Here is a 14,982-nt window from a genome sequence, read left to right as displayed (position 1 = left end):
TTGCCAAATTCCATTGAGTCGGATAGAATGTCATAAGAATACTCACATGACATATTGTTTGTGTAATCAGACTTATGAAAGAACTGAAGACAGTTATATCATAAAGACATATTCCCATCTCCCACAGGAGGTGGAGGGAGGGAAGGAAAAGAAATGGATAAAGAATGGCTTCATTTGTACTTGTAACATTTTCTTTCTTTTTAAAACATTACAGTGTGTATTTGTGGTGTGTGTGGAGTGTGTGTGTGTGTGTACACCATGGCATGTATGTGGAGGTCAGAGGACAACTTGCAGAGTCAGTTCTCTCTTTCCTTCCTGTGGATCTCAAGGATTTAACAAGTTCCATCAGGATTGGTGGCAGGCATCTTTACCACCTGAACCATTTTGCTGATCCAACATTTTGTATCTTTGCAAAAAACTGACATAAAGTAAGTTCACCAAAACCATAATTCGCTATAACTATATATTAAAGTACATATAGTCAACATTTATCTATCTCTCATCTATCTATCTATCTATCTATCTATCTATCTATCTATCTATCTATCTATCTATCTTTCTATCATCTATCTATTTCACACACACACACACACACACACACACACACACACACACACACACACATCCTGAGGCTGATCTGGCTAGGCATAGCCATGCCCAGGTGTGCACCTTCCATGCATTCTCTCAGAGGCTGGGAGCTCCCAGCTCTGTGGCAGGTGTGAATGTGTTTTTTTTTTTCTCACTAAGCTGGTGGAAACTCCAGGTGATTTTCCAGTGAACCCAGAACTTCAAAACAGACATTGAATTCCTGGCTGGCTGTTGACACATGGACCTGCTTCTCTTGTGCAGCCTGAAAGCTACACACACACACACACAACAAAACTGAGTGAAGATGAATTTAAAGATAATTTAAGACTACTAGCCACCTTGAATGACTATTCTCTAATAAAGCTGTTCTTTTTAGAAAATCCAAGTTGTGAACTGCCACATGACCACATGACCCCTGCTGAACTTTGCTAGGGTGTAGGGTGTGTGCTTCTAGAAGCTAAACTCTCAGTTTTATTATAATAACCCAAGGATTATGCTTATGAATAGTCTGGCATCATCAACTGACCCACCAGCCACTATGCATTCTATTGAGACCCTAACTTTTATATATTTCTTCTTCCTTAGTCCCTAGTTAGTAGCTAGTATGGTCAACATTTTATAAGCAGGCGGGCAGAAGCTGAGACTCAAGGAGTTAAAATATTTTATTTATAAAAGTTGTACGCTGTGTTGTGTTCATGATGGGACTCGGTCCTAGGAATCTCACACTCCTCTCATCTGTGCAGTGGCTGTAAGCTGATTTTATGGACACAGAATGGTTGTGACATTTTCTTGGCCTTTGTAGATTGACACCCCTCCCCAGGCCATCTGGATATAATGAAACCAAGTCTACTCCATGTGTGATGACTCCTGGGGCTGATCTGGCCAGGCAGAACCGTGTCCAGGTTTCCGTGCACCTTGCACATGTCCTCAGAGGCTGGGGGGCTCTCTGTGGCAGGTGTGAATGTGTGTGTATGTTTTTTTTTTTCTCATTAAGCTGGTGGAAATTCCAGGTGAATTTTCCGGTGAACCCACAACTTCAAAACAGACGCTGAATGCCTGACTGGCTGTTGACACACGGACCTGCTTCTCTCATGCAGCCTGAAAGCTACGTAGGTTGAGACCTGCCAGAATGGCTGCTGTGTGCCTAACCTCTCAGTTTATGGCTTTGTTGTTGGAGAATAATGAAGAAGAAGGGACAATTTCACAGTCACAAAGGATGCCTTTGAAAATCAGGGGCCTTTCAGAGGTATCCCGACATTTGAGAATGTTCTTTTCAGCATGTACTCTACTTCCTCTCAGCTCAGAGCTAACCTGTCGGTCATAGCTATCATGTCTTTATAAAGAAGCCCAAACAGCCCTTGCTAGGATGCTCCAGTGGGGGGCACTGGGCTCTGCATTGAAAGCGAGCTCAGCTTCTCAGTTTAATTTTATAAATTGTGAAATGGGCTTACTACTATCTCTATCAATTTGCTACTAAAAAGTTATTAGGCTTGGGGAGGTTAGTTTGTACAAAAGTGTGGACCTGGGTGCTTTCTCAGTTATAACCATGCAACATTCATTTGTCATGGATCTCAGCAAAAATAATTACCTTTTAGATAGCAAGTGCTAAATCTCGGCCGTTTGTGTTGATCGTTGTGAGCTCTGGGTATACTGCAATGGACTCTGCCTTTTAGGGTATTTCAAGGCAAGGGAGAGTGTACATTAGATTAAACCATGTGATTTTCCCAGACTGAACTCAAAATGGAAAATAAAGAGCTAACAAAACAATTCCCAAATCCCCACATCAGATTGCCTAGAAACCTGCTTGGAGCCTTCTAATTTCTTATTGATTTCTTACAATGTGGGGATTCAATAAGTGTGCCAGTGTGATTATGGTGGCTAGCATATCAGATGACCTCTGCTGTATCTTGAGAATCGAACTCAGAAAATAATGTTTTTGTTCTATACAAGGTGAAATCCCTTTTATTTGCTTCTCTTCTGTAACTCTCAATATCTTACTACTGTCGTAGTTGGAACTCTTTATATAAACTTTGATTATTAAACCATGGTGTGAGTTCCTTTCTTCTTGTGTGTGTGTTGGTACATGTGTGTGCATGTGTGCATGTTTGTATATATGCACATGTGTGTGTGTGTGCATGTGCACATATGTGCATGTGTGTGTGTGCATGTGCACAAGTGTGGAAACCAAAGGTTGATGTTGGGTGTCTTCTCAGTTTTAGACAGTGTCTTCAACTGAACATGGAGCTTGTCAAGTAGGATAGGCTGGTTGGTCACAAAGCCCGGGATCTTGCCGTTTCTGTTTCCCCAGCATTGGGATTACAGGTGCTCCCAGTACACCTTTTTACATGGGTGCTGGATATCAAACCCAGGAGCTGTGCTTGTAAAATAAACATAACCATATGAACTATCTGTCAGTTCCTGTGAGCTCCTTTCTTAATAATCAATAATTAGTAGCGGTTGATTTAGAACTACAGAGACACAAAGTAGACTCTCTGGGATAACATTACCCATGGTGATATTACTAATGTAAAACGTGTTGGTTAACTGATCCTCAGAGTTTAGCAAGTACTTCAGAGCCCAGCTAGACTTAGGTTGTGGTCTCTGTCCTGGGACCCTTAGTACTTGAGGTGGTTCAGTGTCCACTTCACAGGGTGTAGAGTTAAGCAGGTGAGAGATCAAATGAAGCCTTTGTTGTTTATGATTATTGGAATCTTAGGCAGATCACTTTGTGTAAGCTTCATTTCTTTAAATGGCAGAAAATGAAGATTTTACTTATATTTGCTTTATCAGTTGAGCGGAAGTGAATTAAATGAATCCATGAATCTATCTATCTATCTATGTACCTATGTATGTATGTATGTATGTATGTATCTATCCATCATCTATCTATCTATCATCTATCTATCTATCTATCTATCTATCTATCTATCTATCTATCTATCTATCATCTATTTATCTATTTATCAGACCTAGCAAAAAGACCACCGCATGGGCATTTAAAGTATAGCACGGAAGCAGTCAGTGCAGGACCTCCTACTTCTATCCATACCCAGCTTCTCAAAGGTGTACAGAGAGAAGGGTAAATGGTTCTCTGATTTCTCTGGTGTGCTGAATGGTAGATAGTGACTTTACCACCCAAAAATGTGGACAAAAGAGCAGCACCTGCTTCCTAAGAGCAGAACAAAACACTTCCCTGGTCTTGTCCTTTGCCTGAGAAGGCATACATTCATGCCTGTTCGATTCTAGTGCACTGCCTGTGTATCCATTCATGTGAATACAAGCCCCATCTTTCTTCCTTGGGCTCCTTTATGCCAACGGGAGCAACACAGACACGGGTAACACTCATCTTGTGACAAGATTGGAGACAGAAGGACCCTTCTTTACTCCAATATTGCCTGCTGCTATTCATATCCAATTGCAACCAAGCCAGGTGCATCTGGGCATTTTCCTACTGCCTTTTCTGTGGACTCTTTATAGCTCTAACTCCGACATACACATTCATATTTTCCTCTTTGTGGAGAAGGCATTAAATATGTTCCACTCCCCTCCTCTGACCCAGGAAATTATATTCATTTTTTTTTCTCCATTTAGTTAATAGGTTTTATACACCCAATTGTCACATATAATAATCGACAGATTAGAAAAGTCAGGAGATCAAAAAAAACCTCTGACTTACGCACAGTCTGGAAGAGTTAGTTGTGAAGACACTCACTAGGGGAGTAGTGGGGAGATCCTTGTATCCTACAAATAAACGCAGAGGTCTGTGTAAACACTGTTACTCTTGTGCTGTCAATTCCCAGCCCTGCCCTGGGGTTCTTGTACTGGCGGTATGAGTACATACCTGGGTTGTGAGGGGACGTGGGGGCTTTCTACCTGCTCCTGTTCTTACCCAGTGGGTACTTTGAATATTATACCTTTCTCTGAGTGTTCCTGGAGGCACCGGGTGTGGATTAGCATGTGCTTACTGCCTGAGAGAGCAGACTAGACCGTAGGTGATCTTACACAGTCACACATACATGTGTATATACAAGTGCATATTCATGAGTGTATCAGACCTACCCCGAGATGCTGGGATGCTGAGGAGGCAGAGAGGGAAGGAGAATGATGCAGTAACTCTGCGGTGACAGAATGGCTCTTCTGTCACTGCAGATGGCTTACATGTAAGAGTCTCAGCATGCATTTCTCCCCTTAGAACATTCCTGATTTGGGTTCCAAACACCTTTTCTGATGAAACTCACTCCCAAGGAGACCACATGCATGGCTTCAGTGCCCGAGGTTCTTCTGCTTTGATACATACAGTGGCAAATTGCCTCATTCTTCAAGACACCGTAAAAGAAGACATCTCAAAACTGTGACTCCCATAAGGTCTTTTCAGGGAGTCGCATGTGTCTTCCCATCATGGGAATTAGAGGAAAAAAAAGCAAGCAAATAACTTCAGACAACATTAGATAAATACCGTAAGCAACGGTAATAGAACAATCACGCGCAATTTGAAGACCGCCAGGCACTGAAAGAAAATGTCTAAGTCAGGAAGGCATCTGTATAGGAAAATGAAAAATGAAATTATTTCCATTCTGCTACTCTCACACCTGGATTCTTCTCCAGACAAAATGTGTCGGCAATTATAATGCTAAGTTTAAAGTCTTATGCATGAAGGAGCCACATTTTGGACAGGAAGAAAAAAATTGTGTATTGTCATGGCTGTGGCTATTTATTTAGTTTCTAAATAAGTCTGCAATTTGCAATTTATTAAGTTTGATGACCTGGTCTGATAACATTCAGAAATTGTTAGACGAGGTAGTGGTCGAGTCTTAAGTGAGAGCATATTGCTATCATCCCTAAGACACCATCTTTGCTTGTGGATTTCTTTATGTGCCTCCTACTTCTCTGCTGGCTCCCTTGCAGGCCAGAATCTTCTACCCAGTTATTATGTACACCCGGCTTCCTCTCATGGCTTGGCATCATTGGGATAGTATGCATCACTGGTAATGACACTGTCTTGTCTGCGGGTCAGGAGGGCTCTGGAGAGCCAGCCATCCAGTGCGCCACGCTACATTTGAAGAGATAATATTGTTCCTGGTGAAGGTTATTCGGCTGCCAAGCAGCCCTGGTTTTAAAAACAGAACAGCTCCTCCCAGATGACAGGGCTTAACAACAGCAGAATGGCAGGCAGCCTGGCCCTTCCTCCAGACAGCAGAGAGGGCTTGGTGTGTGGAGGGGCATGAGATAGCCTAAACGGTAGGGTGCATGACAGATAGGTTCAAGCTGAGGTGTGCAGGAGGTAGCACAAGTCTGGCATTTGCTGGTGTATGTGGGTGCAACAGTTTGTCAGCTTGAGCAGATTGTTAGAAGGTGTCATCTTCAAAGGCTCGACATGAGTAACCATGATGCAGGGATGTGTGTGCATGGAATTCAGGGAAAAGCAGGTACAGTCGGTAAGGAGATGTCCAAGACAATATGAAACTCTGGGTCTCAGTTGTCTTTGAATATGGGTCAAATCCTAGCTTCTGAGTAGAGGGTGGGGCCTGGGCAGACAGGGACACATTGCTTCTCAGTGTTGCAAGGTGAAGCCTTCTCAGACTGAATGATGAAGGTAGGCATGTCTTGAAAACACAGTATTGTATGAGTCTCCCAGCTCAGATCTAGCCTACTGCTGACTGGCTCCTAGATACCAATGTTCTATAGACAGAGCCTAACGTGTGTGTAATGGATGTGTCCTGGCTGTGTTTCTCTGTCTCTCAAAAAGTTCACAGCTCTAGGCAATGCATTTGATATATCCCAGGTTGCTAGGATCTAGATTGCTGCTGAGAGGCATTCTCGAACAGTTGAAAATATGTAAATTATTAGATATGAAGTGTCTTTACATTAGAGTAGCACAGACGCAACATATCCAGAGGACGGACGCTAATGCTAAAGCATGGGGCTAGTGGTTGTCATATGTGCTTCCTCTTCCCCCCATGCTTCCACACACATGTTCACAGACACTACCCATATGTAAACATATACATTTACCACAATACCATTCTTACACACTACAGACATATACATGACAAACACAGTCATGCCACATATATGTAGATAAACATGAATACCACTCACACCATGGACATATGTATATCAAACATGAAGGTATAAAAATAGTTTTCTAAATGAACTAACAGCATTTCGAGAGGAAGAGAGGTCTGAGAAGAAGACTTAGTGGGTAAAGCACTTGCTATACAAACAGGAGGATCTGCATTTTGGTCTCCACCACCTATACTAAAGTCAGGAGCTGCCATGGGTGTCTGTAACCCCAACACTGGCAGATCCCAGAGGCTGCTTGACAGATAGTCTGGTAGAGAAACGAGCTTCAGGTTCAGTGAAGAGACACTGTCTCAGAATGCACAAAACAAAACCAAACAAAATGAAGGGAGAGAGAGGAATCCTTGTCTGGTTTCCACCTATACATGCATTCACAGTCACATGCACTTATACACACATGCATACCCCCCACATACCCAACCACATACAATCACACACACGCAAATTAATCCATTAATAAAAAAATGAGGCTCCCCAAGCACTTCAAAAGCATTTTAATGTATAATAAACAATTAAAAGTTATTTTTATCCATACATTTCTTTCCACTAGCCAGTAAACCAAATCAGAGGAAAATAGCTTGGATTGCAAGTATCACCCATCCTTGATTGAGCATTCCTTGTGTTTTATGTTCCTATTTCGCCTCAACCCTATGACTTTCTGAGATGGTAACTCCCCGTTCCCATTTGTAAGCTCACAAGTTCAAGAGCAAACATGCCTTTAGAATTCCTTGATCCCAAACTATGTTCCTAATTTCTTAACTGGTCAGCCTCAGGAGCAGGAGCAGCAGCAACTGTGGCTGTTGAGGCTGAGGTTAGTGGTGGTGGTGGTGGTGTGTGTGACTTTTTCAGTGTCCCCTGGACAGAGCAGTGACTTTACAAAGGTCTTGAGGTTTTTAAGATATCGAACCTTTAGTTACTACAGAAAAGTGGCACCTGAATTTCTGTACGTTAGAACCTGTTTGCTTCTCTCTCTCCAGAAGTTCCCTAGGTAACTCGTTGCTTTCTTCTCCTGATTCAGCTGGCCTCCCAGCAGCTCCAGGTGGAGAAAGCTGCAAACAGAATTCAGATTCCTCTCATGTCAGAATAAATTTGGCCAGACAATATGCTTTTTAACTCCTCTTTGCCCAAGGTTTCTGAGCTAGTCATTCATAACTTGACTGATGTGGGAATTTTTTAAATTTGGGTCACCAAGAGGATATACACAATGATATGCCAAAATTGTGCTTCAAACCACAAGCCTTGCTAAGAGGGGAGCCCAGAAATTCAGGGTCAAGAATCCCTGTCTAAACTCAGCCAGTTTCTTCCCCTATCCCTCACCCTCTCTCCCCTTCTCTAGAAATAAAAAGATCCAGGTAAAAAGTTGTGACCATCTGGCAAGGTTCCGACCTTTGAGCTCTCTCAACTTTGCTTTTGGGCAGTGAGGTGGGGAAGTATGATGGCTGCTATTCATTGCCAACCAGACAGGATCTAGGCATGGTCCCTTAGGAGAAAGTCTTTGGTCACATACGTGAGGGAGTTTCTAGTCTTAACTAAGTGGGAAGACCTTCCCTAGATTGGTGGCATCTTCCCATGGGCTGAGGTCCTGACCTGAAAAGGAAAAAGTAAGTTGAGCACTTGCATTCATTTCTTTCTGCTTCCCAATGGAGGACGCAATGTGACCAGCCAGATCATGCTCTGCAGCCACAACTTCACCACCATGATACCCTTGGATCATGAGTCAAAATAAACCCTCTCTGCCTTAAATAGCTTTTGCTGCCATTTGTCATAGCAATGGGGAAAGTGAGTAATTAAAGGAAGAAATAACCATTTCTAAAAGCATTAACAATTGTCTAGAGAGAGGATGCCCACAATGATATGCTGTGATTCTTAGAGGCTGATGGTAACACAGACACCATTCTCATGGAAATCTCTGCCAGTGGTTTTGCTTGATTTAGCCAATTATCTTAGCAACCAACCACCAATAGCACCTTGCTTCCTTCACGTCCCACGACAAGCACATTCTTAGCTCATTTTATTTGTAAAAGAAGCCCATCTGTTAGGTGGTGTTAAGAAACAGAGAGGTGTTCTTGTGAGATGTTTGGACTCCTTTTTAAATGCTTGACAATATACCACAGGTAAGAGAAGAGCACAGGGCAAGCCAAACACTCCCAGAATTCTCCTCTCCTCTCCCTTCCGGTCCCCTCTTTTTCCCACCTCCCCTCCCCTCTCCTTTCCTTTCCTCTCCAATCTTTCACTCTTGTCTCTTCTCTTCTCTCCTCCTTCCTTCCTCTCTTTATCTTTCCCCTCTTTCTTAGTTTCTATTCTGAGCTCTTCTTATTGATCTAAGCAGAAGAGATGAATATGACCCCTTACCTAATCAACTTCAATATCAGACACTTAATGCTGCTGCTGCTGCATCTTCTCTAGCTTCATGCATTCAAAATGTTTCAATAGAAAACCCCTACTTATCGTTTTTATTGTTAAAGAACTGTAAAAATCCAGTCTCTGAGACACTACAGTATTGCCATCATTCATTTTTTTCTGTAGTTAGCAGAGGAGAATGAAGAAAAAAGGATTGCCTAAGAAAACTAGTTCATTTCCTACACTGTCTGGGGCTCTTGGTCACACATTACTGAAATTTCCTTATCTTTAAGATGATGATGGGTCTCTAGGTAAGGACAGAATTCCAAATGTGGACAGGATGTTAGATAAGACTGGCGCTTTAGGTAAGGGTAGATTTCCTGGTGATGGTAACTAGGTAGGTGAGATATGAAGGTCTGGACAGGAATGAGGCACACACATACCAACTGTAGCTGGTAAAGATGGGGCTGCAAGGGGAGATGGGGTTTTAGTTTAAGGGTAGAACTTCCACTGAGAGTGGGAATCCAAATAGGGACAGAACTTCTGGTGCAGATTCAACCACAGGGATGAAGGACTATAGTCAATAAGGGAAGATGGTATTCCAGGGGAATATGAGACTCTGGGTGAGGATAGGACTCTGCGTGAGTTTGGTCCTGAAGGTGAAGATGGATGCAGATTAGGGAGGATACTAGGTATAGTTGGCACTGCCATGAAGAATGTGTAAATTTGGTCCTATAGGTGGGGTGACCTGATGGTCAGGGTGGGCTGCAGGTAATGCTGGTACCATGTTAACGATGGGATTACATGTGGGAACAAGGCTGTGGGCGAGGATAAATATTTGTGTGAGTTTGGTCCTGAAGATGGATTTCAGATGAGGACTAGACTCTGTGTAAGGACTCCATTCTTCAGGTGATGATAGTCTACTAGTAACTATGGGAATAGGGAGAGTGTGGAGCTACAGGTGAGAATGGGACTATGGGTAAGGACGTAACTGTGGAAGAAGATGAATCTGATGAAGTTGGGAGCAGGTCTCCTCTACTGGATAAGATCAGCCAGTCCCCTTTCCATGGCTACAAGGCAACCCAGAAAGACAATCCCACCCCCATACACACTGAGTGAGGACCTCTCCACAAGAGAAGTGGGGTTGCTTACTTAGATTGTCTTCATCCTCCGTGTTTGTGGTGCCAGGACTTAGGTACTTGAAGGGAGCGAGGAAGGTTGACAATATGCTTACTTTGTCTGGAAAGAGAAAGAAGAGGAAAATGCACTTTTGACATCGAGTTTCAGGAAAACTCAATGCTTTCATATGTTCTGATTACCAAAAGATTGGACAAGGGAGGAGGAAAGATCATCTGGCTCGTCTTTCTGGCTCCATCTTTTATTGGATATTTGACAATAATTTATCAAATTCCTCTCTCCATTCATTTTAAACCCTATGATTTCCATCTTTCTTCCCTTCTTTATTTGTTTTTGGTACCTTCTATGCTCTTGTTCCACATCCTTGAAAACTTTAGTTGCATTCAGGAGAAGAATCTTTCATCTACTCACAGGTGGGTGGGCTAACACCTATCGTGGAATGTTTTAGAAAGTTAAATAATTCCAGAATTAAGAGAGAATTGTCACCCAAAGGATTCTCCCAGCTCCCCCACTTGTGTAACAATTGCTCTGAGCTCTTTTACCTGAGGTAAAAAATAGTAGAAAGTTAGAAGCACACACATGCATACACACACGTGCGTGCGCACACACACACGCAGGGTCATGTCACTTAGTGGGTGTATTAGTAGAAGTACTAGAGGTGAGGATTAGGCCAGAGTTAGGTAGAGGACCTGAACCATCCTGGGGATGCTCAAATGTCATTGACACTGATGGAATTCCAGGGACCCAGGAATAGCTGGCTTTCTTCATCCCTCTTGTCCTGGTTGATGTTTATTTCACTCTGTAGCCTAGGCTGGCCTTGAGCTCGATATTTTCCAATCTCAGCCTCCCAGAGACTAGAATTACTTCTGTGCACCAATATGCCCAACTGGCAATTCCTCTCTTAAACAGTGAGGTGAAGAAATTCTAGGTGGGACGCGTTATTGGAAAACACATTTTAAAATAAGTAATTAAACAAGTCGAAATTCCTTATTTTAGAAGATTCCACTGAGCAAACTATACTGCAGAAACCGCGAGTGTCTGCTCATACAGCACCTGCTCTCTACTGCCAGAGCCTCAGTGCAGGGGACTCCCAGGATCCCCACTCTCCTTGTGTCTGTTTCGTTATGAATCTGGACCACAGATGAAAGGACTACCATCACTTGTTTGTTGTGATACAGCATTAGAGCCATTGCTGATCTTCTCTTAAGATGCTTGGGGCACTGGCCATGAAGGACTTGGCTGCTGTGCTGTGCAGGGGTCTTTCCTTCTCTGCAGTCTTTCCCACTCGAGGGCAGGATGTTTTAGTGGGGGTCACTGTGTTCTACATTGCCTCTTGTCTCTTGCTGTTATTACAGAGGTGGCCTGCCTGTACCCATATTCCCATTTGCACTTGTACCTTGATCTAAGGGCAGATACCCATGAAACGCTCACTGGTGGCTTTAACTGCCCTTAGCCTTCAGGCGACCAGATTCAGGATGGAATGTGTTCTTTTCTTCCAAGGCTGAGCCTATTTTCTTTTTAGCCCAGCTTTCCAGAGGCCAGGGGAGATCACATTGAAATTCATCTCAGAGCCTGTTAACAGCTGTTGTTTCCAGTAGAGACAGGCACCAATATAGTGTTCACACAAAGAGAACAATAAATAACTCTTATATGAAGTGCCTGCTCCTCCTTCACTCTACCAAACACGAAGGATCGACGCAGCAAAGGCATTGCTCCCCCCACCCGAGTTCTCATCGCCTAAGCTCATTTACTCCAACAGAATGAAATACCTTGCTTGAGATATAATTTCATTAAGTGAGTCCAATAACGTTGCACAAAGACTGTGAAGCTCAAATGATTTTGTCTGGAGGATCTTGAAATGAAATTATAATTTTTTAATAAAGCAGGAACACCAGCAAAACCCCTACAAAATATACCAAACTATTTCACAGCAAAACTGTGAAATATATCAAGACTGTTTCAGATCCATCCAAGTCTTCACTTTTTGTCATTGCTGTTTTTTTCCCCATGTCTATCAAACAAAAAGAGTGCATCCAGTTAAAACTAAATTTCAGATGAACAGTGTTTTTCAGAGTCCATATAGTCTCCATATTGCATGATACAAGTATAAACCAGGACAAGTATTTATTGTTTATCTGAAGTTTATGTTTAAGGCAAACGGGTGTGGACTGACATTTCTCTAAAGAAGATATTCTACTTGCCAATGAGCACTTAATGATTACTATCAGCAGTTATTAAGGACATACGAGTGCAAGGAAAACCACAATGAGGCACCGCACCACACCCACAGTACAGCTATTGGAAACAAACCAGAAAACAGAGTCCTGGTAAAGGGGTAGGAAAAGTCACACCCTGAGCTCTGCTGATGCTGACATAAATCAGGGTCTGTGTGAATGCAGCCATCCCTCTCGTAGGTCTAGAACTTAAAGAACTAGGAGCCTCGTTTCACAGTAGCCTAGAGACAGAGGTACCAATGTCCACTGTCAGATGAATGAATAAACAAAAGTAGGGTACACCCTCATTGTGGAGTAGTATTCTGCCCATATGGTTGCAATTATGGGCTTTAGAGTAAAAGACAAATGCTTTATGATTGCATTCATATGCACAATCTGAAAAGTTGAAGGCACTGAGCTGTGAGAAAGGAGATGCCAGTCAAAGAAAGTAAAGCTTTCACATATGAGAGGACAAGGTTCTGATTCCCTAACAAACAGCATCACGGCTGTAGGTAACAGCAATGCATTGAACACTTACCACTTGATGAGATTAGATTTTACGTCCTTAGTGTGCATGCATGCATGCACACACACACACACACATACGATGGTAACTATGACTAGTGATGGTTATAGTAACCTATGATAATTATACCATATATATTTATTATAATACGATAAACTTTAAATATATATAATTTCATGACCCAATTAAATATTTTTAAATTAAAATAAATTATAACCACATCAAAGACAGTAAAACTTAGCTGAATGTCCTATATTTTCTTTAAAAATATTTATCTATTTTATGTGTATGAGAGTTTTCCTTGCATGTATGTTTGTGCATCACATGCCTGCCAGGTGCCCTTGGAGACCAAAAGAGAGTATTGAATCCCCTGGACCTTTAACTATGGGTGGTTGTGCCTTACCATGTGGATGCTGGGAACTGAACCTGGGTCCTCTGCAAGAGCATTTATGCTCTCAACCACAGAGTCATTGCTTTATCCATCAAATAGCCTGTATTTTATCTAGTAGTCCTAATGTCTTTTGAAGTTTTATTTTCTCCAGTAGATTTTATATCTCAAGAGCCAGCTTCTACCAATCAAATGAAGGCAACCAAATAAAACAGGGAACTCAGACATGCACAATTAAAGAGCCAATTATTATCTGCTACCAGCATTGCTTTACATGAGAGAAACATATCTTCATTCCAGAAATAATGGTGTTTAAAATAGAACTTAACACATCATTATAATATTCTCAGAAAAGGGTGAACAATTACATTTTCAATATACAGAAAAACTGGAGCTAAGTTATTTGATGTCAGTGTCTTTCCTTATCTCATTCTGGATACCTCTTGTCCATTCAACATCATATTCAACTGGATCACTGTGGATGGGACCTCAGCACTCAACTAGTTCTCATAAGTTTCACAGACATCTTTTGAAAGCAGATTTCGTGCAGATTGTTGATGAAAGATGGAGGCCATATTTCCTTTGACCCAATTCTCAGCATTTTGGGTGTATGAAGAATTTTTTTTCCTGCATTGGAGTTTTTATTTCTTTTTTTATTGATTTTATTTATCTATAAATTTTTCTCTGCTCCCCTCCCTGCCTTCCCCATCCCCTTCAGTCCTCTCCCATGGTCCTCATGCTCCTAATTTACTCAGGAGATCTTGTCTTTTTCTACTTACCATGTAGATCCATGAATGTCTCTCTTAGGGTTCTCATTTTTGTCTAGGTTCTCTGGGATTGTGATTTGTAGGCTGGTTTTCTTTGCTTTATGTTTAAAAACCACTTATGAGTGAGTACATGTGATAATTATCTTTCTGTGTCTGGGCTACCTCACTCAATATGATGTTTTCTAGTTCCATCCATTTGCCTGCAAATTTCAAGATGTCATTATTTTTTTTTTCTGCTATGTAGTACTCCATTGTGCAAATGTACCACATTTTCCTTATCCATTCTTTGGTTGAAGGGCATTTAGGTTGTTTCCAGGTTCTGGCTATGACAAACAATGCTGCTATGAACATAGTTGAGCACATAGTTGAGCACATGGGTACGATTGACCCAGGATTGCTGGGTCCTGAGGAAGGTTGTTTCCTAATTTTCTGAGAAATCACTATAATGATATCCAAAAGGACTGTACCAGCTTGCATTCCCACCAGCAATGCAGGAGTGTTCCCTTTACCCCATAACCTCTCCATCATAAGTTGTCATCAGTGTTTTTGATCATGGCCATTCCTACAGGTATAAGATGGAATCTCAGAGCTGTTTTGTTTTGCATTTCCCTGATGACTAAGGACGTTGAGCATTTCCTTAAGTGTCTTTTAGCTATTTTATATTTCTCTGTCGAGAGTTCTCTGTTTAGGTCTATACTCCACTTTTTTTTTTAAATTGGGTTACTTGTTCTTTTGATGACCAATTTCTTGAGTTCTTTGTATATTTTGGAGATCAGACCTGTCTGATGTGGAGTTGGTGAAGATCTTTTCCCATTCGATAGGCTGCCTTTTTGTCTTGTTGACCATGCCCTTTGCTTTATAGAAGCTTTTCAGTTTCAGGAGGTCCCATTTATTGTTTCTCTCAGTGTCTGTCCTACTGGGGTTATATTTAGGAAGCGGTCT

The 14,982-nt window shown here is 41.9% G+C and overlaps 1 protein-coding gene across 3 annotated transcripts in view; it reads right to left on the bottom strand.

Moving 5' to 3' along the window:
• The window catches only part of Adarb2 (adenosine deaminase RNA specific B2 (inactive)), a 527,020-nt gene that overhangs the window by 172,779 nt on the left and 339,259 nt on the right, over positions 1-14,982 (bottom strand). For 2 of the 3 annotated variants that reach the window (XM_057788090.1, XM_057788092.1), the window contains exon 2: positions 10,162-10,248. The exons of the other annotated variant lie outside the window; for it this stretch is intronic. In XM_057788090.1, the coding sequence (XP_057644073.1) occupies positions 10,162-10,248 (87 nt within the window). The remainder of the gene's footprint in view (positions 1-10,161; positions 10,249-14,982) is intronic. 3 annotated transcript variants of the gene reach the window in all.

Source organism: Chionomys nivalis, chromosome 13 (genome assembly GCF_950005125.1).
Source record: "Chionomys nivalis chromosome 13, mChiNiv1.1, whole genome shotgun sequence".
Lineage (NCBI taxonomy): Eukaryota > Metazoa > Chordata > Mammalia > Rodentia > Cricetidae > Chionomys > Chionomys nivalis.
This window is presented reverse-complemented; position numbering and strand designations above follow the sequence as displayed.